Here is a 25,788-nt window from a genome sequence, read left to right on the forward strand (position 1 = left end):
TAAACGGTTTCAATTTCGTTACCCCTTTGCGTCTCCTACTGAATTGCGCTGGTCTGTGGCCCCTAAAGTGGATCACACTGTGTCCAGATTGAACAGGGCCACTCTGGTTCCCACCACCAGTGACAGTACTGCATACGGCTTCCTGTGACCAGAGGACACCCTCCAGAGGATGGCTGCAGGATTGCTTTGACACATACAGCTTTTCAGTCTTCATGTCTAGTGAGTGTATATCACCTGCCTTGTTATCTGCAATAAATTGTCTGCACTTAGAGCGCTTCTCCCCTCTTCTTTCTGGTTCCCACCAAGGATTCTCCGGTGTTTAGGGACCCTACGGATAGGAGGCTGGAATCTCGTGCCTGCCATGCTTGTATGGTGGCAGGTTCTATGCTGAAACCTATTTTTGCCTCAGTCATGGTGTCTCAAGCGGTGGCAGATTGGACCAAGGTGCTTAGACGCACCCTCGTGGCTGATTCTACTCCCCCCCCTACTACTTTGGAGCTGGTGGACCAGATTAATCAAGCGGTTATGTATCTGTGTGACGTGGCCTTGGATGAGGCCCCGTTAGCAGCGCGTCTGTCTGGTGTCGCGGTCCTTAACCGTCGCTTGATTTGGCTAAAGAGCTGGTTGGCTGACCAGACTTCTAGGAAGACGGTGTCCTGACATCCCTTATGCGGGGATTCGTCTTTTTGGGGAATCCCTGGACGAATTGGTTAAAGGAGTCACTGGGGGCAAGAGCACTCTGCTGCCCCAGAATCCTAGGGGTAAGTTCTTCCGCGGTAAGCGGGGGCCCATCCTTTTAAACCAAATCAGGGGTCCTTTCGTGCCTTCAAAGCACAGGACAAGGGGAAACCCTTCAAGGACCATGGTGGCCAGAGAAAGCCCTGGGCGGGCAAGCCAAAAGCCGCCCAGGCTGGTGCGGCGGCCCAGTCCGCCACTGCCTAAAGGGGCGCCCTCACCCGTTCCAGGGGTGGGGGGACGTTTGTGTGGTTTTCTCGAACCTTGGTTGCTCTGGATTCCGGAAAGGTGGGTTCAGGAAATCATTCGATCCGGTTACAAGATCGAATTCCTTTCACGACCAGCGGACAGAATCTTTCCCTCAAATCTTCATTTGACCCCAGATCGGTTGCAGGATCTTCATCAGGCGGTGCAGGATCTTCTCGCTTCTCGCTGGGTAATCGTCCCGGTGCCACATCGGGACAGATTTCGGGGGTTTTACTCGAATCTGTTCACTGTGCCCAGAAAGGAGGTCAAGGTGCGTCCGATTCTGGACTTGAAAGCTCTTAACCTCTTTGTGCGCGTTCAGAAATTCCGCATGGACTCGCTCCGCTCGGTGGTGGCCTCTTTGAGTCCGGGAGATTTCCTGGCTTCTATCGACCTGAAGGATGCGTATTTGCACATCCCCATATTCGAGGGTCATCGGAGGCTCCAAGGGTGTTCACCAAAGTACTGGCTCCTATTCTGGGCCTGTTACGGGCTCAGGGCATCGCGATTTTGGGATATCTGAACGATCTCCTGTTAAGGTCGAGTGCCAGTCAGAGCCTGCTGCGCGATCTGTCCACGATAGTTCAGACGCTCCAGGAGTTCGGCTGGACCATCAACTTTCAGAAGTCGACTTTGTCTCCTTCGGTTCGTCTCCCATATCTGGGGATTTTCCTGGACTCCGGCCCAAGCGAAGGTGTTTCTACCAGAGGACAAGCTCCAGACCCTGCAGGATGAGGTCAGGTCCCTCAGGGACAACGAGTCCTTGTCGCTCAAGGACCTGTATGCGGTCCCTAGGGTTGATGGTGTCAGCTTTCGAGGCTATACCGTTTGCAGTTTCACACACGGTCTCTCCAGGCAGAGATACTGGCCAGATGGGACAGGCTCCCTCAGTCCTTGGACCGGAGGGTGTCTGAGTCACCAAACCAGAGTGGATCTTCTGTGGTGGCTCCAGTCTCCGGCTGTAGCGGAGGGAAAATCCCTCCGGCCTTTGCTGTGGACGGTGATTACCACGGATGCCAGCCTGTTGGGCTGGGGTGGTGTTCTGGGCACCCTGTCTGCCCAGGGCACTTGGTCGGAGGAGGAATCCTCCCTACCGATAAACATCTTAGAATTGAGAGCGATCAGGCTGTGCCTGCTCTATTGGTTTTGATCGTCTTCAGGGGCGCCCTGTACGGGTGCAGACAGACAATGCCACTGTGGTGGCTTACATCAATCACCAAGGGGGCACCAGGAGTGCCCGGGCGGCCCAATAAGTGACCAGTATTCTGTCTTGGGCCGAGACTCGCGTCCCGGCGATTTCTGCAGTTCACATTCCGGGTGTGGAGAATTGGCAGGCCGATTATCTGAGCCGCCAGACCCTGGACCAGGGGGTATGGTCCCTGCACCCGGAGGTGTTTCAGATGCTGTGTGCAAAATGGGGATCCCCAGATATGGATCTGTTCGCGTCCCGGCTAAACAACAAGGTGGGAAAGTTCGTGTCAAGAACGCGCAATCCTCTGGCAGACGCCTCTGATGCGCTGGTGGTGCCTTGGCACCGGTATCGTATGATATATGCCTTTCCCCCGATTCAGTTGTTCAGGTTCCTTCGCAGGTTGGTCTCGGAACCGAAGTTGGTGATTCTGGTGGCCCCGGACTGGCCGCGCCGGTCCTGGTGCGCGGACATCATTCAACTGGCCGTCGAGCCTCCATGGCGGCTACCGTTGCGAGACGATCTACTGTCTCAGGGACCGATCTTCCATCCTGCTTTACAGTCGCTGGCTTTAACGGTGTGGCTGTTGAAAGCCAGGTCCTGAGAGACAGGAAAGCCTTGTCTGGTAAGATCTATTACCGTACCTGGAAGGCTTAATTTGCCTGGTGTGAATCCAGGGGGTTCCCTCCTCGTTCCTACTCGGTGGCGAGGGTGTTGGCTTTTCCTGCAAACTGGTGTGGACCAGCGCCTCGCGTTGACCATGATTAAGGGCCAGTTGTCAGCACTGGCCATCCTTTTCCAGCGCCCCTTGGCGTCTAACTTTTTGATTCGCACCTTTTGTTCAAGGTGTACGTCATTTGGCCCCTCCTAGGCGGCGCGCCTCTACCTCCTTGGGACTTGAACTTGGTTCTGTCCGTTCTGCAACGTCCTCCCTTTGAAAACATCAGGGAAATTTCTTTGCCTCTGCTGTCAAAAAAAGGTTGCTTTTCTAGTGGCGATCACTTCTGCCCGCAGAGTGTTGGAATTGGCGGCCTTGTCTTGCCGCTCCCCTTACCTGGTGGTCCTACAACCTAACCAGTCCTTCCTTCCAAAGGTGGTTTCTGATTTTAATCTTAATGAGGACATTGTTTTGCCTTCGCTTTGTGCGAATCCTAAACATCCTAGGGAGTTTGCCTTGCATTCCTTGGATGTTGTCAGGGCGATCAGGGTTTACCTGTCGTCCACGGAATCCTTTTCGGAAGTCGGATTCTCTTTTTGTGCTTCCTGAGGGACCTCGGAAGGGCATGGCTGCGTCTGCGGCAACCATTTCAGCATGGATCAGACAGACGATTGTACAGGCCTATTTGATTAAGGAACGGGTAAAATCTTACCGTAAAATGCCTTTCTCTGGGTCCTCTGACAGTCGCTGCCCCTGTCCCTCTATTTGGGGTTCTTAGATTTAACTGCTTGCTACCAAACTGAGTTGGGATGGCTGATAGCAGGGGGGTGTTGGACCAGTGGGACAGCCCGCATAGGTGTGTCTATGTAAATGACTTTGTTTTCAACAAGTCTTATGCCTAGCTTGCTCCTATGGATAAGAGGTCAATACCATTGGTGAAGACTGAATGAGTGGGCGGCGACTGTCAGAGGACTCAGAGAAAGGAATTTTACGGTAAGATTTTACAAAAATTAAGTTTTTCCTCACTGAACTGCAACTCCATTTATAACTTTTGTATCGTGTGTGTTCTGGATTTTTGGTTAATATTCTGTTTCTATAATTTAAAATACACCTAATGATAAAAATGATCCATTTATTTCTTTGTAAGTGGGCAAACCTACAAATTCTGCAGGTAATCGAATAATAATTTTGCCCACTGTAGTCTCATATGCCAAAACGGTTATCAATAACATGTTGCTGAATTATAATAATTGTTGTATTTTTGTATGCTTGGTTTACATTTTTAACCATTTTGTCTTGAAGGTTCAGAAATCGTTTTCTCTGTTCATACAACTTGTAAACCCTGGAGTGGAATTTGACTCCAATTCAAATCCATGTTTTCTTTCTTTGTAATGCTGCAAAACAAAAATGAAAAGGAAATGAGGATATCTTTTATTCTTGGTTTGTTTTGTAAATGTTCTTGCTTTTAAGGTACAAATAAACGCACCTGTATGACAGTCTAAACAAGTACCAAATCTAGTCACTGTGTTTATGTGCAAGCTTCATAATGTGAACAAAAAACCTAGTTTACCTTCACCTGACTGAGACAAATCCTCCATTTGTTTTCATATTAGGAAAACTGCAGCTCGCAGTGGGAGGGTTTCAGAAACAAAGGTAGTGCTGTCAATCCAGAAATTAATGGGCAGGGCTGGATGTGGCCAGGTGTTGACTGACAAGCTATGGGTTTGTGAATCAGTAGTGACAATGCTTATAGCCACAACCCCCTTACGTTTTGTCATCCTAATGTGCAAGGAGGCAAAGCCTATATAAGAGTTACATACTCTGATTCAGGAGCAATGTAACATTGTTCCTATCCCATCACAAAAAGCTGCCTTGGGCGGAGTTAACTGGGGCAGGATTCAACAGTTGTTCAGAACTTTGCCAGGGGAGAGAAACCTTTAAATGCAGATGCACTTAAGTGCTGCAGCACACATTTTTAAATGGGGGGGGGGGGGGGGACCATGGGTCTACCTTAATTAGTTGAACCATGTGCTCCACATAGTCATATACTTGTCACCAAGTTCACCATATTTAAGTAGATCTATTAAGTATAAAAACTACTGCTACTTTTAAAACTAGTTGTATTTTACTTTCATAACTGCAAGTATGGCATTAGAGAAGGCATTTAGATGTCAATTACACAGGTCTTAGTGCTTTTTTATGCTTAGTGGCTGGTACCGTGGAAAGAATGCTTTGGTGACCACATGGTCATCTGAATTAGGAGCCACTGGTTTTATAGCACCCTTAAAGGGTCACAATGAGTCATTCTTGACGTAATGACACTAGACAAAAGGCCAAAGGCACAGAGCCAGATATCCATTGAACATACAGCTGTTTGCTCTTGCCTAGCTCGGAATTTGCCTAAAATGTAGAGCTATTTATTCAACTTGACAGGTATGTTAGCCCTTGAACACCATGGTTTGGTGGAGGAAGGTCATGGTATGGTAAGAACAAAAATAAAGATCCTGCCAAGAAATACTGCATTGCCTTGTTAAAACAAGCTGTGCCTTCTAAGCAATATGGATCTTATTCATAATTTTCAATATGGCTTGCTGCAGATTAAAACAAAATATAATTATTTTTATGAAAATACCACATGGCTTTAGTGACCATGTTTTGTGTTTTTCAAATTGAAAGAAGCATATTCCTTTAAAGCACTAATAAAATTAACTGTAGTGCATATGTCCCTCCCCTGCAGAAAAAATACATCCTAATATGTAGGTAATTGATTTACAGTGCCTAAACGGATGTGTAAACACAAGTGCATAGACATTTTGTTGCAATTAGTGTTATTTGGCATATTGTGTAGGCATGAATACTCCTCCCCTTTTAAGTGTTGCTGTCAAAAGTAATATCCTTTGAATTGACATGAAATGGGTGCAGCTTTTTTATATGAAATCAGTATCCAGGTCAGCTACGATTTTAAGATGCAGTTATTTTGCAGCTGATAAATTCTTTATCGTGTGGCTTCTTTAACCTGGTGAACATTTTCACAAGAGCAGCACATATGGCGTTATCACCCAACCCCCCCCCTTCTGTTACTGTTTTAAGCCTTTTGGCAGTGCACACTTCGCTGCATATCTGCGTATTCTTTACTTCAGTATTTCTTGGCACTTAATTGAAAAGAGGAATAACCTTAAATGTATTGAAAGGATCAGGGCCTACCTCTCAGATGTTCACCTTGTTTATGTGAGTGCCACATAGTCTAAAACTCATGGCCGTCTCCTGAATGGCTTAGAATCTTAGTCTGCAGAAGCTAGCATGTTAATGACATCTTGCACTTCTCTCTCTCTCTGAGCCCACAAAGAGAGGTTGCATAGCACATGTACATCATTCTGTGTGAAAATGGGGAAAAAAAGGCTGCAGCAGCCCTAACCAGAGGTCTAAAATCTGTCTGCACTGAATTCCCTAGATCTTGCATTAGGATAAACTGACCAGATTTTATAAATTTGCCACTGTTGCAGTGTTCTCTCTGAAATGTTTTGCCGTTTTTGCTAGCCTGGCTTTGCCCTAACTATTTTACAATTTTTAGAGCTAAAGGTGCATCTCATTGCTGCCTACTTTGTACCTTTCATCCCATTTAGAAAGTGCTGTACTAATAAAATATATCAGTGAATTCTAGCACATCACCTAATGAAGTTTGTCTCATTGGACCTTAGTTTGCATCGAGATCTGATGGTCCTTCTTGCCTCACCTTTTAGTACTCTGCTTTTTCAGAGGACATGCTCTGAGTTTCCAATAGTGATTTGGGTAAGATGCGAGTTATTTTCATCTTCTAAAATGTCTGTTATAGCACCTTTTTTTTCTTGCTCATAATAAGTTATCTCCTTTTCTTTATGTACAGTTTACACTGGTGCATTAAGCATTTGATGTCCCATTTATCCTAGCTTTTTGTCTGAAAACTGTCCCATATATGATATATGCTAAAGATTTAAATGAGCCACATTCTCTTCTATAGTTTTTATTAGTTATTTAGCACCTTAAAGAACTTTATAATTATGACTAAATTAACTGAAAATACAAAGGTATAAGCTAGACACCCAAAATTAAGATTCCCCCCCCCCCCCCCCCCTCTGTACCTGTAGAGATTTTATGAGCCTTTGCTGACCAGTTGCGTAATCATAACGGGGGGGTTCCGTTTTTTTGTTTTTTACACAAACCTATTCATCTATTGCATGTTATCAAGGGGGACACCACTACTTGTGAAATCCTATCACATGACTGAACCTAAGAGCCCTGGGGCCCTCATAAACAACGGTTGCATTTCCGTTAGTTACATTGTTCAGCAGCCGTTTCTTCTAAATCCCATATTGTTGCTTTCCAAGTTTAATCCATTTTCTACTTGGAAATTGCTTTTATGCACACCCCTTCTAATAGTTGCTCATTGTTTTTAGTTTATGCAGGCACAGTGCAAATTGTACTGTGTATTAATTACACTTGATGAAAATGCCTGTTTAAGTATATAGCTCTTGTCCAGAAGGGCTGCTAAGGCTAAGGCCTCATTCAATTTGTGATTTGTCACAGGTACAGCAAGAAGGCCTTATTCAATTGGGATTTGTTACAGGTACAGCAAGAAAGCCTTCATTCAGGAGCCATCCTCTGTCCCTAGCTGCAGGTGATTGGGTCCATGTGCAATTTTTATCCAGACAGCTACAGCCACTGTCAGCCCTTTTATTAATTTTATACATCTGCATCTGATCTGCCTCCAGCTATGAATCCAGACCCAGGAATACACTGGATTCTTGCTGCAGCTGTGAGTTAAATGCCATGTGAATGAAGCCTATGTCTTTTCCTTTAGGTGATATAAAGGTTATAAAACTTAGTCACCAGTAATCATCCATACCTATATTTCAAAGGGCTAATCTGTTGTAAACTGATGTTGGATATCAGCCCAACCTCTAAGATGCCAGCTTTGGCCCATCTCCCTTTTTTTTTTTTTTTTAACCCCATTTTATTAAACCTAGTATTTAAATAGTTTATAATTCTCAGCCGTTTGTCCTTATTCTAATGTATTTGTACTGTTTCCATCCCCTATTGTGGCATCGCTTTGTCACTTAATGATGCAAGGGCTATAGTCGTAAAAGCTTCCTTTTTTTTTTTTTTAAATTGTCCTTTTCTTTTGGCTATTACTACATTTGCAAATGGCTTTTCTCCTGAAGTTTAGTAATTTTATTATTGACTTTTGTTTCAGCAGATATTCAGTGTTCTAGGAATGTAATGACAGAAGTTGTGTGTTTTGCAGCATTGGTATAGAATTAAAACATGGTCGCTAATTCCATTTGACTGTCAAACTGCACAGACAGTTTTCATATTTTACTCTGATAATGTGATGTCTTAGTACAGTTACTAGTTTTTGTTGCCATACTCTACCCATTCCCTTTTAGAGATCATGTAAACCTAGCTGATAATTCTTCTGGAGCAAAAATCCCTATAATAAATGGGTTTTTAAAATAAACTTTTAGACTGATCAGTTGAATTTAAATATAAATAATATCTATGACATGGGCTCCAGCACACTTTTTTGGGTGTATGTAGATGTAACTAAAATTTTAAATGTTGGCTGCAGATATGTGATCCCTTACATGATCAGTTACCTGTTTATTTTTCTGTAATCTGCCATGTCCCTCTTTAAATTAATTAGACGTATTTTTAAAACTGTAAAAACTACACATGTCAATGTTTTACAGCTACGTAATTCGAATTGACTTGATTTTTTCAAGTAATCCTAGAAAGGGGAGCATCCCAAATAGAAACTGCTGAAACTGCCACAGGTGCTTCTCCGAAAACCTTACAGTTGTGGCAATGAGTGTTCAGTATCGCTTCCTTTCTGCACACAAGGCATACTGTTGAGGTATTTGTTGCGGTGATTGGTTTTAATGCTACTTTAGGAATTCAGTTATAGAATTTTTAGATTTGCATGCATGTTACCCTAATATAAAGAATCTGCCATATTTTTAACTAACAATAGTTAAGAGGAGGATAGTTAATGTTTATTTTGAGAGGATGAGGATGTGACAGTTACCAAGGTAAATTGTCTGATGGCATTGTAAACTTTTGCAGTGGTTGAAGTACCATTTATTAAAACAATGTCCTAAATCCAAATTAGTGTTTTTTTTTTTTGTTTTTTTTTTAGATTTTGCGTTCTAATTTTAATTGTTATCTTTGTGTTTGAGATGAAATGTTTTAAAATTGAATTAAGAACACCTTCCAAGGAGTGCTCCTAGGAGAGCAGTTAGTTCCCCTTATTCTGTAATCCTACTGGCTTCATTTCTTTAACATGTCCATCCATGTAAGTCATTGTATATTTCTCTAGGGAATTCCAATTCCTTACCCCCTTCTGTGTAGTTTACTGCACTGTGATCTAGTCGTGCTGAAAGCTGACTTTTTTTTTTTTTTTTTTTTTTCTCGTGGTTTTCAAATCTAGGTTTTGCTGTAAAGATAATTGCTAGCCTGTCAGTTGCTCTGCTCCTCAGATATGTTAAGTTTTTTTTGTTTATTATTCTGGGGGACTATTTTTTTTTTTTTTTAGTATCCAAAACTATGGCAAACCTAATGGTTATTCACCCTGGATAGATTTATTTATGAATCTTACCATTACTATAAGCTTCTTGTATAGCAGCACATACATAAAATTTTGTGCATCTGCTAAGAAGCGTAATGGTTAACCATTTTATCATTTAACCACTTAAATAAAAATTTTTATCTATACCTGCCCATTGCCTCCTGTTCATTCTGGCTTTGTACTGTGAACACCACCAAACCTGCCAGAATGTTTTAATAGTTTGCAACCTGTTCCAGTTCCCAAGAATTTCAGAAAACCATTGATGTTAAAGCATATACAGTAGTTGACACACAAGCTGTGCTCAACCCAAGACTGCCCAAATTTAAAAATTTGGTATGATCAAGGTATGAGATGTTTAACTTTTTTTAATTTGTATGTTTCTGGAAGGATTACAGGAGTGCTTGAAGAGGGTGGTTGCACAGAATGAAGGCTGTTGGGGCTTGTACAATCTGGTTACAACATATTTTAGGATAATTACACAAAACTGGAATTGAGGTGGACATGGCATGGGCAACTCGCTGAATGTGTTTGGAGGCCAGAGAGGTTTTTTTTTTTTTATATTCTCTTTACCTTTTTTGAATTCTGATCCAAAATCATTGTATAGTTACAGTATTCATATTTTATCACCCCCTGGCCAAAGTAGCCTATGTTGTATACTGAATTTCTTCTTAAAGGGAACATAAACTATCTGAGCACTAAAAACACCATTAAAAAAACAAAAAAAACAAAACTCACCCATACTTCCATGTCTCCATGCTTTTCATTGAGAAATCACTTTGAAAAACCCCCTTCCATGGGCATTAGAATATTTCATGTACTATTAACTTACTAGAATCTAGCTGCCGTTAGTTCAGGCACACACATAGGAGGATGTGCTTATCTGAGAGAGAGCCTCCTCCCCTCCATCACAGGAAAAAAAATACAGGTGGAGATTCCGGGGATGTATTGGGCGGGGGGGGGGGGGGGGGGGAGAAAGTTAAAACCAAGAACATATAATAAAAATATAACCTTTCTTTTTAGATTTACTAATCATAGCTGCGGAAGGATTAAAAATGGTTAATGTTGAGAGACTTGTTCCGCTTTAGGGAGTGAAATCCTATCACCTATAGCTTCCAGTCCTGGAAAGCCCTGCAAAAGGTTTTTAAAGCTTTTGATCATAACTTGTAAATCCAGTTCAGTAGCTTCTCTATTGTGACGAGACCTACTTAGAAACTGAAGCAAGCACAGCTAGATTCCCATTCCCTGTTATTTTTTTGGCTCTTTTTCACATCTCGGGCTTTGCATACATCTTTTTGAAAGGAGAACTAATGCTTTAAACAGATTCAGAAAGTACAAAGATCTCTACATCAGCAGGATTTGTACAACTTGTCTCCCTAACCAATAAAATACTTGTCCCTTTCTTTAGAGATTTGGGATTTCAGTCTGCTTTGTTCATTTCCTTACTACTTCATTCATAATGAATAGTATAAATGCACTGGAAGTGTTTGATACACTCTGGAGCTATGAGCTAATTTTTAATTTTATTTTTCCCTTTTTATGTTGCTTTCACTGCAAGTAACACTAAAAGACCAAAGTAAATAAAATATTTGAAAACCTTTTTGTGGAAGATGGGTGTGTACATTGAAGATGATTGATAGGATTATTGCACAGACTTCTGAAAGCCCCATGTCAATTGCTTGCCGTGCATCTTTGTATTTAGTCATTGCTTCATCTGTGCTTTACACTCCCATCTATTCTTGATTCTCCCCTGACCTTTTGCAAGCAATCAACTTCAAATCAGCAGTAGTGAAGCCCCTATGTATTCCCAATCTGTAAAAAAAAAAAAAAAGAGGCCAAAAAAAAACTATATACACAAAAGGTTGAATTTTAAAACCACTGTCAATGGCTACATCTGAGATCCAGCTACAATGGACTATGTTAAACTAAATACATTATTTGGTGCTTTAGAACAGTTTTTCTCCACATTTTTCAGTCAAGGCATCTTTTAAAAATGATGGACAATCTCGAGGCACCCTTTAAAAATTGATGAAAAGTCTTGAGGCACCCCATTCTAAAATGTAAAAGCTATTCTAACAATGCATAATGCAGCAACAGAGTAGGACACCAACGTTGGAGGTGATTTATTCTTCCAAAGCAAATACACTTTTGCAAATTGGTACCGACTAGTATGCCAATGTTTCTCTTCTCCCTCAGTTTTTCTCCATCGCTCAGCTGATGTGACCCCCAACACTGATGGGGAGGGTCAAACAAGGATGCTTTGCAGGCGACTGACTTCCTCCTTATTAACTGATGATGCCATTGGTCACTAGGATGCCAGCAGCTGGAAGATTGTAATGGTGCACAATGAAAACCTGTGGCTTTGTCTAACTAAAAGCCAGGCTTCATCCACAGGCCAGCTTGTATGCAGTTTTTGGGTATTTTTCAGGCATTTTGCCAAGGCACCCCTGAAGAAACCTCAAGGCATCCCAGGGTGGATCCTCATGGGCACCCTGGTTGAAAAAGGCTGCTTTAGAACACTGTTTTGTACTGTCAAATTGGTGAAGTCCCACATTCACCTTTTTTTAATCCCTATATAATGTAGAGACTATACCAACACACATTATATTCATTTTCTTGTTTGACTTAAAGTGATTGTAAATGATCACCTTGTAAAACAACCCATTTCAGTTTAAAATGGAAATGAAACGCTAAACATTTTTGTATAAGTATTAAAACATTCTAAATACACTACCCCCCCCCCCCCTTAGTGATCACATTCCCTCTCTGTTCTCAGCTGCATAAGAGCTAGGGGGAGGAGAAAAGCAGCACACAGAGCTTCCCAGTGAATGGCTGTGCTGTGACATGCCCCCGGACTAGTCTGATCATTGGAGGAGAGTACACAGAGTTCCCAGCGTAACTAGAGAACTGATCATTGATCATGGTGTGCTCTCCTGCTTAGTGTGGTCAGCTTTTAACAGGAAAGCAAGGGGACTAGCAGGAACACCAGGGATTTCACCTAAAGGAAAATAGCAGGATACTTTCTCATAAAGTACATGGTACAGCAGGCACAAATCAGGAATATGAAGTGTTGGGGTAACAAACGCTTTAATCTCTATCAGCTTTTGTTATATTTTTATACCTTGTGTTAAATTGTTTTCATTATATATGTTCTCAAAATTGCTATTCTTGCAATTTAAATACTAAATACACCCAATATCCTGATTTTCATCCTCTTGATGCCATTTCACAGTTGGTAGTTTCAGCCAGTGGGATTTGCATTTTTTGTGGAACTAACTAGGAAATATTCCCGTTATTTACTAGTGTAACTAAGTTAAAATATGAAAATGCCACAGACAATCTATAAATGTGCATAAAGCTTTATCATTTTTGTTTTCTTTTAGTAGTAATTTTCAGTTGTAGACAAAGTATTGTAGTACTTTAATTTCTGCTATGGAGTTCACTGTAAAATTAGGAACTTCAAGCATCTTGCAGACCTTTTCTGTAGTATTAATAGGTGATTAGAGAGGAAGATATTTCTGTGAAGAGTTAGGATTGTTGATGACAGTAGAAATTTGTATTTTAAAACGAGCAACGTCCTTTTTTACTGCTGGGAAGGCCTCCATATATACAGTAAAGGGCCTCTCTGGAAGCAAAGAAGATCGTAGACGTTTGCAGAAAGTTTGTATGCCTGCTTAGCCTTCAGATAGTTAGAGAACTGAGGGCTTTCTCTTTACAATATGGTGTATCTAATTCAGTTCTTTGTTACACAGCTTTAAGAATGCCAGTGGCTTGACAGCGGCTGACCTTGCGCACTCCCAGGGCTTTACAGAGTGTGCTCAATTCCTCCTTAACCTCCAGAACAGTCAGCTCAACGGTTTCTATTGCACTAACTCCTTAAATGGAGTTTCACAGAATGCATCTAATCACCTTAATGGAGGAATAAACCATCGTAAAAGGTCATTCCATGATTTGGAGGCATCTGTTGTTAAGAAGCTGAGAACTGAAGGTAAGCAATATGTTTGTATGCTACACTGTACAGAAACCTATTTCCTTTGTTGATTTGTGGTGCCTCAAGTCAGGTATGGGATTTTAAGGGCAGGAGTAAGAGAGGTACAAGGTAATAGTGCAAATTATAGATAAAATTTATTTACATGTATAGGTTATATACAAAAATTCGAGTGAACTAATGGGTAAAGTCCCATTGTGCTGGTGAAGAGGAAGTAATGAAGTGTGTATTACACGTGATAATAAGTGACTTGAACATAAATAGTAGATGGTCCTGCTCTGCTGTTTCTCGTATCAAAAGATAGGGGTAGATGCAGAGAAAGGGCCTGATCGGTATTCCGACATGTTGCGGCCTTTATCAAGGATATGTTTACCGATTCTAGAATTGATAGAAATAAATTGTCAGTAATAGCAATGTATACTGTAGGTCAGATTTGGATATATACAAAATGTGGTTTGACATACATGTTTTTTGTCCACTTCCTGAAATATTGCCTCCCCAGAGTGTCTCCGGGAACTTAGTTCTGGGGAGGCAATATTTCAGGAAGTGGACAAAAAAACATGTATGTCAAACCACATTTTGTATATATCCAAATCTGACCTACAGTATACATTGCTATTACTGTCAATTTATTTCTATCAATTCTAGAATCGGTAAAACATATCCTTGATAAAGGCCGAAACATGTCGGAATACCGATCAGGCCCTTTCTCTGCATCTACCCCTATCTTTTGATACGAGGAACAGCAGAGCAGGACCATCTACTATTTATGTTCAAGTCACTTATTATCACGTGTAATACACACTTCATTACTTCCTCTTCACCAGCACAATGGGACTTTACCCATTAGTTCACTCGAATTTTTGTATATAACCTATGCATGTAAATAAATTTTATCTATAATTTGCACTATTACCTTGTACCTCTCTTACTCCTGCCCTTAAAATCCCACACCTGACTTGAGGCACCACAAATCGACAAACTACACTCTTGGGATGGTGGCAGAAAACTACTACTCATTTCCAATGTAAAGATCCAAAAAACCTATTTTTCAGAAACCTATTTCCTATCTACACTAAAGGCACTGTGAGCAGTTTGAATTCCCCCCCCTTTTGTTTTTTGTTTTTTCCCTCGGGGTAGCCTTGGGTGTAAAAGACATAATTTGGTTTCTCTCTCTTTCATCTCTTGAATGATGGTAACTGTCACGTCTTTGCAGTAATATTTCTTTTGGTGGAGTGGTGTGTGGCCTTTTTGAGCTAGCATGCAATGTGCTATGCAGCAGCTTACAATCACCAGAGAGATGTGTGCTAACAGTGAAGTTAGGAAAGTTCAGAGCACATTAGTATACTGTACCTTATAGGAGGAATTAATTAACAGTGATGCAAGCAGCATGCATGCATCACTCTCCGAAAGATAAAAACGTAGCAAACAGCATGCATGCATCACTCTTCGAAAGATAAAAACATGTAGAAGAGGCTGCTCCTGATTAACAAAAGGAGCGCAAGTCCCTTGTTAGCACAGTTCTCTGTTATGTGCCTGACAGACACAGCACGGAGAGCATGAAAGAATGCTGATTTCTCTGCCATCAGCTCAGAGCAGGAAAGAGGAGGATGGTTGTAAGCAGAGTCTGCAAGGTTAACCGTGTATTGACTGCCAAGGCAGAGAGAAGCATCACGGCTCGCATAACTTACAACAGTAACACCTGGCAGGAATCTGTGGCCATTTTCTATATGGAAAACTGCCTTTCCTCTATTGCTCATCGGCAGACGCAGCTTTGCTTAATCATAGACTATAGGGTTATGCTTCCCCAACTAGGGATAGGCACTAGGTGGGGGGAAAAAAACTTGGCCACGCCTATAGGGGCTTTCCCAGCAGGCATAACCCCTCAAGCTCTTCTATACTCAAACAGTTTGTTCTGCCTAGTGAGAGGGATAGGGCCTAGTGAGAGGGATAGGACCTAGTTCCCTGCTGGGACTCCGGTCTTGGCTGTAACAGGGCAAGTGTTTTTGTGGTGTTTTTTTTTTTTTTTTTCTAGTTTTTTCCTGAGGACCAAGATCCAGAGGAACTACAAGCAACAGCCGGCTGGTATTCGCACTAGATAATCTAGATCCTTAAGGTGGCCTAGCCTGGTCTGCGAGCGTGAGCAGGTTATAGTCCAGAACTAGGCCTTGCTAACAGCACCCCCATCCCGGGTGGGAGGTGATCTGTTTCGGAATGGCACCTGCCTTGTATCATGATATGGTGAGTAAAATGTCCCCCCAAAACCCCTGAAGGTCGCAGGGTGGGCTTGGGCCCCTCCCTGGAATGGTCGGACCTTAGGGGCTCCCTCCGGTTCCCTGGCTTCCTGGAAATCTAATCTGGCGTAACCCTTGCTTCTCCCCCAGTGGGTTTTCACCTGGGGGGGGGGCTAATAATGCGGCCAGTTTTTCGGGACATATTTGAGGGGGATGGATCGTCTGGGGGTGGTCCTTGAATGAGGACTTAGTTGCCTTTTTGTTCTGGGGGTCCCAGAAACCGCATGGGGTTCGCCATTTTGCCGTGGTTCATGACCTCTGTGTTCACAGTAGTTTTTATGGGCAGCCATTTTCTAGGATTCCCCATTGAGAATGTATAGCATCCATTTTCTTGTGGTCTGGGGGCGGGACTGGCATGCAGCACATATTTCTATTTTTTTTCTATGCTTGTGGCAGAGTTGCTTCCTCTTCCTGCTCTTCTGTGTTACTTTCATTTTTGACACTTGCCAGGACTGCACGATTTTATCTGGGCTCTTGTAAAGTTTCACGGGGTCCCCTTTTTAGGCTTTTCCTCTCCTGCTCTGCTATATTTATACATTGCTCAGGTTTTGGGGGTCTGCAGTAATAACGGCGAGACTGCGTTTTCCCGGTCTTAAAGGGACATTGCACAAAAGTTTTTTGTTTTTTTTTTTATTTATTTATTTTTTTTTGCAAATGGAGTCCTAGGAAAAAATATCACCTGCAGACCCCCTGGAAATGAGTGCGGGACCCTCCGGCTGGCAGTTGCAGCCAGAGATTGCAGTTTTTCTGCAAAGCCTGAAGTCAAAAGTGCAGTCGGTTTGTTCTGGTGCTGCTAGCCGCAAACGTCCCCCGTCCTCCCCTCCATCTGCAGAATCTTCGGATTCTGACACAGATATGGTTGCCCCAGACCACCCTGAGGGGTCGGTGTCTTCATGTTCTGACAGCGAAGAGGACCGGTCGTCCTCAGCTGTGGCGTGAGAAAGCACCTTGGTGGAAACTCTTAAAATGGCAGATGAACCCACAGCGTCAGGTATGCAGGCGTCTTTTGGTTCCTGCAAATATCGCAAATCGGGTAAAGTTTTCCCTTGTCCTGACTTGTTTCACTTTATTGTGGCTGAATAATGGCGACGCACAGAGATAAGGTGGTACTTCGACCTAATCAGTCGTTCCTTCCTAAGTGGTTTATGATTTTCATTGACATGAAGACATTGTACCGCCTTCCATTTGTCCTAAACCTCAGCATCTTAAGGAGTATGCTTTACGTTCGTTGGATGTGGTCCAGGCTACCGGGGTTTACTTGGAGACCACTGCGTCCTTTGTAAAATCGGACACTCTTTTTGTCCTTACGGATGGACCTCGTAAGGGACTGGCTGCAACAATTTCCAGATGGATCAAACAGATGGTGGTACAGGCCCATTCACTAAAGTGTCAGGTTCCTCCTTTTCTGGTGAAGGTGCATTCTACTAGAGTGCTCAGTGCCTCCTGGGCTTTTTGCCATCAGGTGTCGGTGCTACAAGTTTGCAAGGCGGCAACTTGGTCTTCTGTGCATACATTCACTAAATTCTACAAGGTAGACGTGTTGGCATCAGCGGATGCTTTTTTGGCCACAATATTTTGCAGGCTGCAGTTTGAGAGAATCCCCCTTTTTGGTTTCTCTTTGCGGGTTCATCGTTTTGGGGGAGCTCCAGTGTGTGTGTGTGTGTGTGTGTGTGTTTTTTTTTTTAACCTGGTTGCCCATTGGGGCATTCAGGTTTTTTGTTCCTGTCTTGTTCCCACCCCTCATGTTTTTACTGCTTTGGGACATCCCTATAGTCTGATTAAGCGGAGCTGCGTCTGTCCATGAACGACAGAGAACTGGATTTTTTTAAGAACTTACCGTAAAATCCTTCTCTCTGAATTTCATTGACAGACCCAGCACCTGCCCCTCTACTTTCTCTGTGGCTCATTGACAGACGCAGACTTCTTGATTAATATCAGTAGGGTTATACTGCCCCCTACAGGAGTAGGACACTAGGCAGAAAAAAAAGTTCTGGCTGCGCCTATTCTGCTGCGACATTCTGGGCATTCTAGTCTATCTGGCTGTGGGTTGGTGAGCCTTGGGGGTCTCTCTTTGCTGGGGGGTCTCTAGTGTGCGCTGCCTGGCCACTTGGGGTGCTATAGAGCGGTAGGACGCTCTCTTTAAAAAAAAAAAAAACTTCTCATAATTTGCTAATTATTCCCCTAGTGTAACATGGACCCTGCTGAACATGAGCCCCCACCTGACCCCCTCGAGGGGGCCGCCGGGCTCCTAGCTGGCTATAGATAGACTTCGGTGGTCCTGGAATCATTCGTGTCCTGGCTGGAGGTGGCCTTTAAAGGACAAGGTGCTAAAAAAACACCCTCCGCCTACCCCTGCCTCATCTGATGCCTCAGACTCCGGGTCTGCATCAGTCGCTGCTGACACGGATGTCCCTGTCGGGTCTTCTGTCCTTTTTTTGCCTTCGCTGCCTCGCAAGCCAAGGCGATGGTGGACGCACTATTAGTGTCTGTGCGTGATACTGTTGGATTGGAGGACACAGCTGCGACTGAGGCGCAGGCTACATTGTCGTCCACAAGCCTTCCAGATCAGCAAAGGTTTTACCTTTTTCTGCGTACTTGGACAATATGCTCAAACAAGACTATCCAAAACGTTTCTCTGGGGTTTTGGACACTGCTCCCAGCCTGAGGGAATGCTAGGCGCTATTATTTTGCAGGGTCCCGCATTGACTAGTGGACTGTGCCACCTTCGGTGGATCCGCCGGTATGCAGACTGTATGGAGCTACTGTGATCCTGGTGGAGGTTCCTCCATCCTGTGAGGATCCGGTGGATCGGAGGGTGGAATCTGTGCCCTGCACTGTGTTCTCTCTGGTGGGGCCTGCTTTAAGACTAGTGTTGCTGGGGGCCCTGGGGTCACAAACATTGACTTAATGGGCTATGCTACTACGCCGTGACCTGGAGGGGAGGCTACTCCCCCTTGCTTTTTCGGAGCTGCTGGACCAACTGGTGCAAGGGCTGCGGTTGTTTGTGCTCCTGCATTGGACACTGCTCCCATGCTGGGCCGTTTTGTCCTTTTGGGCATTGATCTTCTGGCGCATGTTGTGACTGGAGTGTTAGTCTGCGGATCAGCCTTGGATGATTGCTTTAACTGACCTTTCCCCCTAGGGATAGTCTGTTTTGGACTTCCTTGGCTGACTTTTTTCCAAGTCTCACTGGGGGTTAAAGTACCTTTTTTTTTTTTTCTCCCGTAGGCTGCGAAGGGTGAGGACCCCCGTCGCTGACGAGGACCCTCCCTTTTCAGCGCATAGGGAGTTCTCTCGTCCCTCAGGGTCAGTCGATGAGGACAAAGTCCTTCAAGGCTCCCTTGGGGGGTTCCAAGCGACCCTGGTCTGGAAAAACAAGAATCCAATCTCTCCAGACCTGCAGACAAGGGCACTGGCCTGAAGGTGCACCCCCACCCATATCTGGGGTGGGGGAACGTACTTGCCGGTTCCTGGACCCGTGGCTCTCCTTGATTCAAGACAGCGTCCAATCCTGGACTTAAGGAGATGAATTGTTTCGTGCTGGTTCAAAATTTCATGATGGAATCCATCCCAGGGTGGTGGCCGCCCTGCATTGGACTCTGGCCTCCATGGCTATCAATGATGCCTGCCTTCACATCCCCTATGCGCAGGACACCGTTTTCTGCGCTTTGCAGTGGGAGTGGCCCATTGTCTATTTGTGGCGTTACCCTTTGGTCTCGCTTCTGCTCCTCAGGTCTTCACATAGGTGGTTGGCTCTAGTTCTGGCGCTGTTGTGACAGCGGGGACTGTCGGTCTGGGTGACTGGCCGTTCTGGGCCTGCCTTGACCTCGCCCTTAGCCAGGGTGTTTCTTCCTTCGGACACACTCCACGAGCTCCGGACTGCGATCAGCTCTTGCTGTCTAGCAAATGGTCGTCCCTTCGGGCCTGTATGTGTGTTCTGGGACTGATGGTGTCGACCTTCGAGGCAGTCCCTTTTTGCTCATTCCACACGAGAATCCTCCAGAAGGACACCCTTCTCAAATGGAACGATAATCCCATTTCCCTGGACAATCCGATTCAGCTGAGCCTGGTGCCCAGGGAGTCACTGATATGGTGGCTTCAGTCCCTGGTGCTATCTCCAGGGTATTCCCTCCTTTTCGCTTTATTGGTCTATTGTTACCATGGATGTCAGTGTATCCGGTTTGGGAGGGGTTCTCTGTGGATTTTCTGTTCAGGGAATCTGGTCCCTGGAATTATCCAGGTTGGCCTCTTACTGTGCTGGCACTGGGAGCGATCAGGCTTTCCTGTTTCGCTGGACCGAACGACAATGGGATTGTCCAGGGCGCTTTCAATCGGACAATGCCGTGGCTTATGTCATTTGCTGGGGGGTTCCTTAATTGCCCCCTGCGGCCTTGGAAGTGGCCGGCATCATCCGATGGGCGGAATGCTTGTTCCAGCTTTCTCCGTTGTTCCCTTTTCTGGAGTGGGAAATGGGCTGGTGAATTTCCTCAGTCGGCGGACCTTGGATCTAGGAGAATGGTCTCTCCATCCGGAGGTGTTCCATCAGTTGTGCCCAAGTTGGGGCACTCCAGATAGGGATCTGTTAGGCGTCCCGGATCAGCGGGTTGTGGCCCGCTCCTGGGATTCTCGGGTAGACGCCGCTGGTGGGCCCGTGGGGTCTGTATCAGCGGATGTATGCCTTTACTCTCAAGTGACTGCTTGCCGGATGGAGGTGGAAAGGATTCCAGTCATTCTTGTGGTTCCAGACTGACCTCGTTGGGCTTGGTACGCCGACCTGGGCTGGTCGCGGAAGCTCCCTGGGGGATTCCTCTCAGGGAGGACCTACTGTCAGGGGCCAATTTTCCATCCTGTTTTACGGTCGCTGGCTTTGCTTGCTTGGCTGTTTATGCCGGGTGCTGAAGAAATGGGGATTGTCTACTTCAATCATTCCTACTCTGCTCACACTAAGGAACGCGACTTCTGGAACAATGAATCGTCATACGTGGAAGTCATGTATTGCGTGGTGTGCGTCTGTTGGGGTTCCCCAAGCTCTTGCTCCGTGGCTCGATTGGTTTGCTTTTTTTCCACAGGGAGTTTATCAAAGGTTGGCCTTGCGTATATCGAGGGTCATGCCTTGGCAATATTATTTCTAAGGCTATTGGCCACTTTTTTCCCTGGTGCATACTTAATCCAGGTGGTGCGACACCTGCTCTCTCCGGTGCGACCTCCGTTACCACCTTGGGACCTTGCTTGGTGCTGTTTGTTCTTCGGAACCCTCCCTTTGCAAATTTTCAGGGGATTCCCCTGCTCACTTTGTCCCTGAAGTTGGCCCCCTTTTTTCTTTGTAGCTATTCCTGCTGCGTGCAGGGTGTCGGTACTGGTGGCGTTGTCCTGTCGTTACTTCCTATCTGATGGGTCATAGGGATACAGGATACTTCGTCCGGAACCGTCCTTCCTTCCGAAGGTGGTTTCCGTTTTTTTTCATTTGCAAGAAGTCGTCTTGTTTGCCTCCTTGTGTCCTCAGCCTACACACCGAAAATTTGCATGCATGCTTTGGTTGTGGTTTGGGCAATCTGGGTGTACCTGGCAACTATTGCCTTTTTTTGCAAGTCTGGTTCCTTTTTTTTGTGCTCATGGATGGCCCTGGGAAAGGGTTGCCTGCATCTGCTGCTACTGTTTCCAGATGGGTCAGGCAGAGGGTGGTACAGGATTGTTAAATAGGGTCAGGTTCCTCCTTTCCCTGTGAAGGCGCTTTCTGCTCGGGCGCTTAGTTCTTTCTGGGGGTTTTTCGCTGTCCGGCTTCTGTACTTCAGGGTGGCGAGGCGACTACCTGGTCGTCTGTACCCACCTTTTACAAAGTTTTATAAAGTTGATGTGCTGGCATCTGCGGACACCTCCTTTTTGCCACAAAGTTTGCGGGTTGCTGTTTCTCAGGTGGGTCTCATCTTATTGTTTCGGTGAGTCCTGTTTTACCTGGTGGGTTATGTTTAGCCTTGTGGATTTGTTTCTGCTGTCCCACCCCTCATTTATGGCACTGCTTTGGGACGTCCCTACTGATATGAATCAAGAAGTCTGCGTCTGTCAATGAGCGACAGAGAACTGGATTTTTGACTTACCGTAAAATCCTTTTCTCTTAAGCTCATTGACAGACGCAGTACCCGCCCCTCTGTTTTTGAGTTGAGTTGGTATGATTTTCTCCGACACTGCTTTGTTACAGAACTGGCATCCTATAGCAGGAAGTGAAAGGGTATACCCCCTGGGACTGCCCATAGGCGTAGCCAGAACTTTTTTTTCTGCCTTGTGTCCTCCTACTCTAGGGGGCAGTATAACCCTACTGATATTAATCAAGAAGTCTGCGTCTGTCAATGAGCTTAAGAGAAAAGGATTTTACGGTAAGTCAAAAATACAGTTTTTTTGTTATGGGGTCTTTTTCTGTCACTGTTTGCAACACAACTGTTTAAGTAGAGCAAAGCCTGGGGTTATACCTGCTGGGATAGCCCCTATAGGCGTGGACAAGCCTTTTTTCCGCCTAGTGCCTATCCCTAGTGGGAGGAGCATAACCCTATAGTCTATGACTTAAGCAGATCTGTGTCTGTCGAACGATAGAGAAAAGGATTTTAGGGTAAGTTCTTACAAAAATCCAGTTAAAAAACCTGTACATAAGTATTCACAGCCTTTGCAATGTCACTCAAAATTTAACTCAGATGCATTCTGTTTCCACTAATCATCCTTGATGTTTCTACAACTTGATTGGAGTCCACCTGTGGTAAAGTCAGTTGATTGGACATGACTTGGAAAGGCAAACACCTGTCTAAGGTCCCACAGTTAATAGTGATTGTTAGAGCACAAACCAAGCCATGAAGTCCAAGGAATTGTCTGTAGACCTCCCAGACAGGATTGTATTGAGGCATAGATGTGGGGAAGGGTATAGAAAAATGTATGCAGCGTTGAAGGTCCCAATGAGCACAGTGGCCTCCATCATCCGTAAATTGAAAGTTGTGGGCCGCCCGGCCAAACTGAGCGATCGGGGTAGAAGGGCCTTAGTCAGGGAGGTGACCAAGAACCCGGTGGTCGCTCTTAACAGAGTTTCAGCGTTTCTCGGTGGAGAGAGGAGAACCTTCCAGAACAACCATCTCTGCAGCACTCCACCAGTCAGGCCTGTATGGTAGAGTGACCAGACGGAAGCCACTCCTCCGTAAAAGTCACATGACAACCCATCTGAAATTTGCGAAAAGGGACCTGAAGGACTCTTGGACCATGAGAAACAAAATTCTCTGGTCTTATGAAGCAAAGATTGAACTCATTGGCCTGAATGGTAAGTGTCATGTCTGGAGGAAACCAGACACCGCTCCTCACTGGGCCAATACCATCCCTTCAGTGATGCAAGTGGGAAAGATGAATGCAGCAATGTACATCTTCCAACAGGACAATGTTCCTAAGCACACAGCCAAGATAACAAAGCAGTGGCTATGGGAAAACTCTGTGAATGTCCTTGAGTGGCCCAGACTTTAACTCGATTGAACATCTCTGGAGAGATCTGAAAATGGCTGTGCTCCGACGCTCCCCTTCCAACCTGATGGAGCTTGAGGTCCTGCAAAGAAGAATGGGAGAAACTGCCCAAAAATAGGTGTGCCAAGCTTGTAGCATCATACTCAAAAAGACTTGAGGCCATAATTGTTGCCAAAGGTTCTTTAGCAAAGTTTGCAACAAAGGCTGTGAATACTTATGTACATGTGATTTTTGATTGCAAATTTATTAAAAATAAAGGAAAAGATTTCAAACAAACTTCTTTCACATGGGGTACTGTTTGTAGAATTTTGAGGAAAATAATGAATTTAATCCATTTTAGAAATAAGGCTGTAACATTACAAAACGTGTAAAAAATGAAGCGCTGTGAATACTTTCCGGATGCACTGCATATAGTTCTAAGTACCGTGAAATACATTGGCATGGGAATTACTTTATCAATAAGAATATTTGCTTTAAGGCTGCTGTTTGGCTACAAAAAAAAGACATTCACACCGGCAATTAAGGCTGATTCGAATTGTAGCAGCAGGAATCTCAGGTTCCTGCTGCAGTTGTGAGTGGCTAGGTGCAGCCGCGTTCACTCTGACAGGTCGACAGCAGTATGAATGTAGCCCTATATCTATAGTTGTCATGAATAATTTTGTGTGTTTCTTGGCCAGAAGGTACAGGTATATTTTCAGTTTAGAACATTGCCAATAGAAGCTTAAACTTTCTTTTTTTAACGAGAGAAGGTTTAACTTTAGTCAGTTTGTTGTGGCTTTCTTTATTGGTGAAATTCCCTAATTTTTTTTTTTTTCCTGTTCTACCAGGACAAGAAAAAAACTGATAGTCTTCTGGACAACACACACACGATATATTTTCCATAATTTCCTCTCATCCGTATGAAGTGAGGGGAAAACTTGAGCACAGAAAAAAACTTGAGAAGGGGTTCCAACACCTCCTGTCTAAGAAAGCTTTGGCTTGAGTAAAGGCTGGTACACACTAGAAGAAAATTGGGCGAACATTTTCGTCCAAATTTTAGTGTAGTGTATACAGATCCTTCTACAGACGATTAAGAATTTTCTCACCAAAATTCTCGAAGGGACAAACTCTAAATTTTTTCTCGTACGGGAAAAACGAAAGATTTTCGTTTTTATTGTGTACCGTTTTTGTGCGATTGTTGTACAAGAAAAGACTGCGCATGATCGGAAACAACAAAAGCCTTTGTGGTACGAGAATTTTTGTACGAATTTTCTTTCGTCGGTTCAGATTTGCTGTGCAATGTGGAAGATCTGACGATCGTTCGCCCGATTTTCTTATAGTGTGTACCCCAATTAAGATTTTAACTGTGTAGTAGCTATCACCAAATAAAACTCTTGACTTCTGTACACTAAGTCCCCCCTACATACAACAAGTTCCGTTACGAGAGCTCATTCGTAAGTCCAACGAAGATTAGAGCTTGCAGACAGGCTGTAAGCGCTGATCATTGTGTATTGGTGGGGGGGAGACCCCCCTGTCGGAACACAAAGGCACAGTGGGGGAGATCGCTGCACCTACACTGCTTGTGTTGATACAGCCATCTGTAATTTTATTATTTTAAATTTTTTTTTTTTTTTTTTTTTTTTCCATCCTGCTGGGTTGAATAAAATGGCATGTGTGGACCCAATTTTACAGGATTAAATATGCAAACACATGTTCACATCTCTGAAAGTTTGTATGTTCATATGTAGGGAAAATAAAGTAATGCTTTTCTCTAAACGCACATATTTCTGTAAGGCTTTTTTTTTCTTTCTTTTAGCGAACAGCTTTGGCACAGAGTACATGACTGGAAGGATGGACGATGACGACAGCATGCATGTAGAAAATCACTCAGATATATCAGGTGGGATTGGGCAGTTTTCTGACAGATGCTGCAACATACCGATGATTGAAGATCTGAAACCTCAAGAGAGCACATCTAATAGACCAACAGATACTAATAATTTTTCAGTATCTGCAACACAAACCCCCTTTCGTTGTATCAGTCAGTATGCTTACTTTTAAGTAATTTCCAGCATTTTAGATATGGTGGAAATCCAAAGTTTTATACCATTGGTACTGTAGTATCTTGTCATACCTAATAAAGACTCTGGGAAGGAATATATATTACATGGGATGAGAACAGTATTATCAAGCACAATCTGTTTTCTGAAGTGTGATATTCTAATTTGCCATGTTTAATGGGTCTTAACTTTTAGCATATTTATTTATATATTTTTTTTTTTTCCAACAACTGCTTTTTAACTGACCTGTAACTTTCTCTAAAATGAAATCTTGCTTTTTCTGGGATTAAAGTCTGAACTTGTTTTGGCTTTAGGAACCATTAAACTATATACTATGCAGTAAAAGCCTGGATGTATTTCTCCACGATAAATCCAGCAGTTGCATATCAAAATGATTGTAAACGCCCCCCTTCCTTTTTTTTTTTTTCCATATACTTGCCTGCTCTGTGTAATGGTTTTGCACAGAGCCACCCCGATCCTCCTCTACTCAGGTCCCTTTCTGGGCTCTTCTGACCCCCTCCCCCCACCACTTTCTATGTGGGCACTTCTGCAG

General features: G+C 44.0%; 1 protein-coding gene across 1 annotated transcript in view; it reads left to right on the top strand.

Annotated features, from left to right (window-relative positions):
- The window catches only part of ANKRD10 (ankyrin repeat domain 10), a 61,023-nt gene that overhangs the window by 28,136 nt on the left and 7,099 nt on the right, over positions 1-25,788 (top strand). The window contains exons 4-5 of the mRNA XM_082244773.1: positions 13,179-13,414; positions 24,992-25,075. Of these exons, the coding sequence (XP_082100899.1) occupies positions 13,179-13,414; positions 24,992-25,075 (320 nt within the window). The remainder of the gene's footprint in view (positions 1-13,178; positions 13,415-24,991; positions 25,076-25,788) is intronic.

The sequence above is a fragment of the Pelophylax lessonae genome (assembly GCF_965119305.1).
Source record: "Pelophylax lessonae genome assembly, chromosome: 2".
Taxonomy (NCBI): Eukaryota; Metazoa; Chordata; class Amphibia; order Anura; family Ranidae; genus Pelophylax; species Pelophylax lessonae.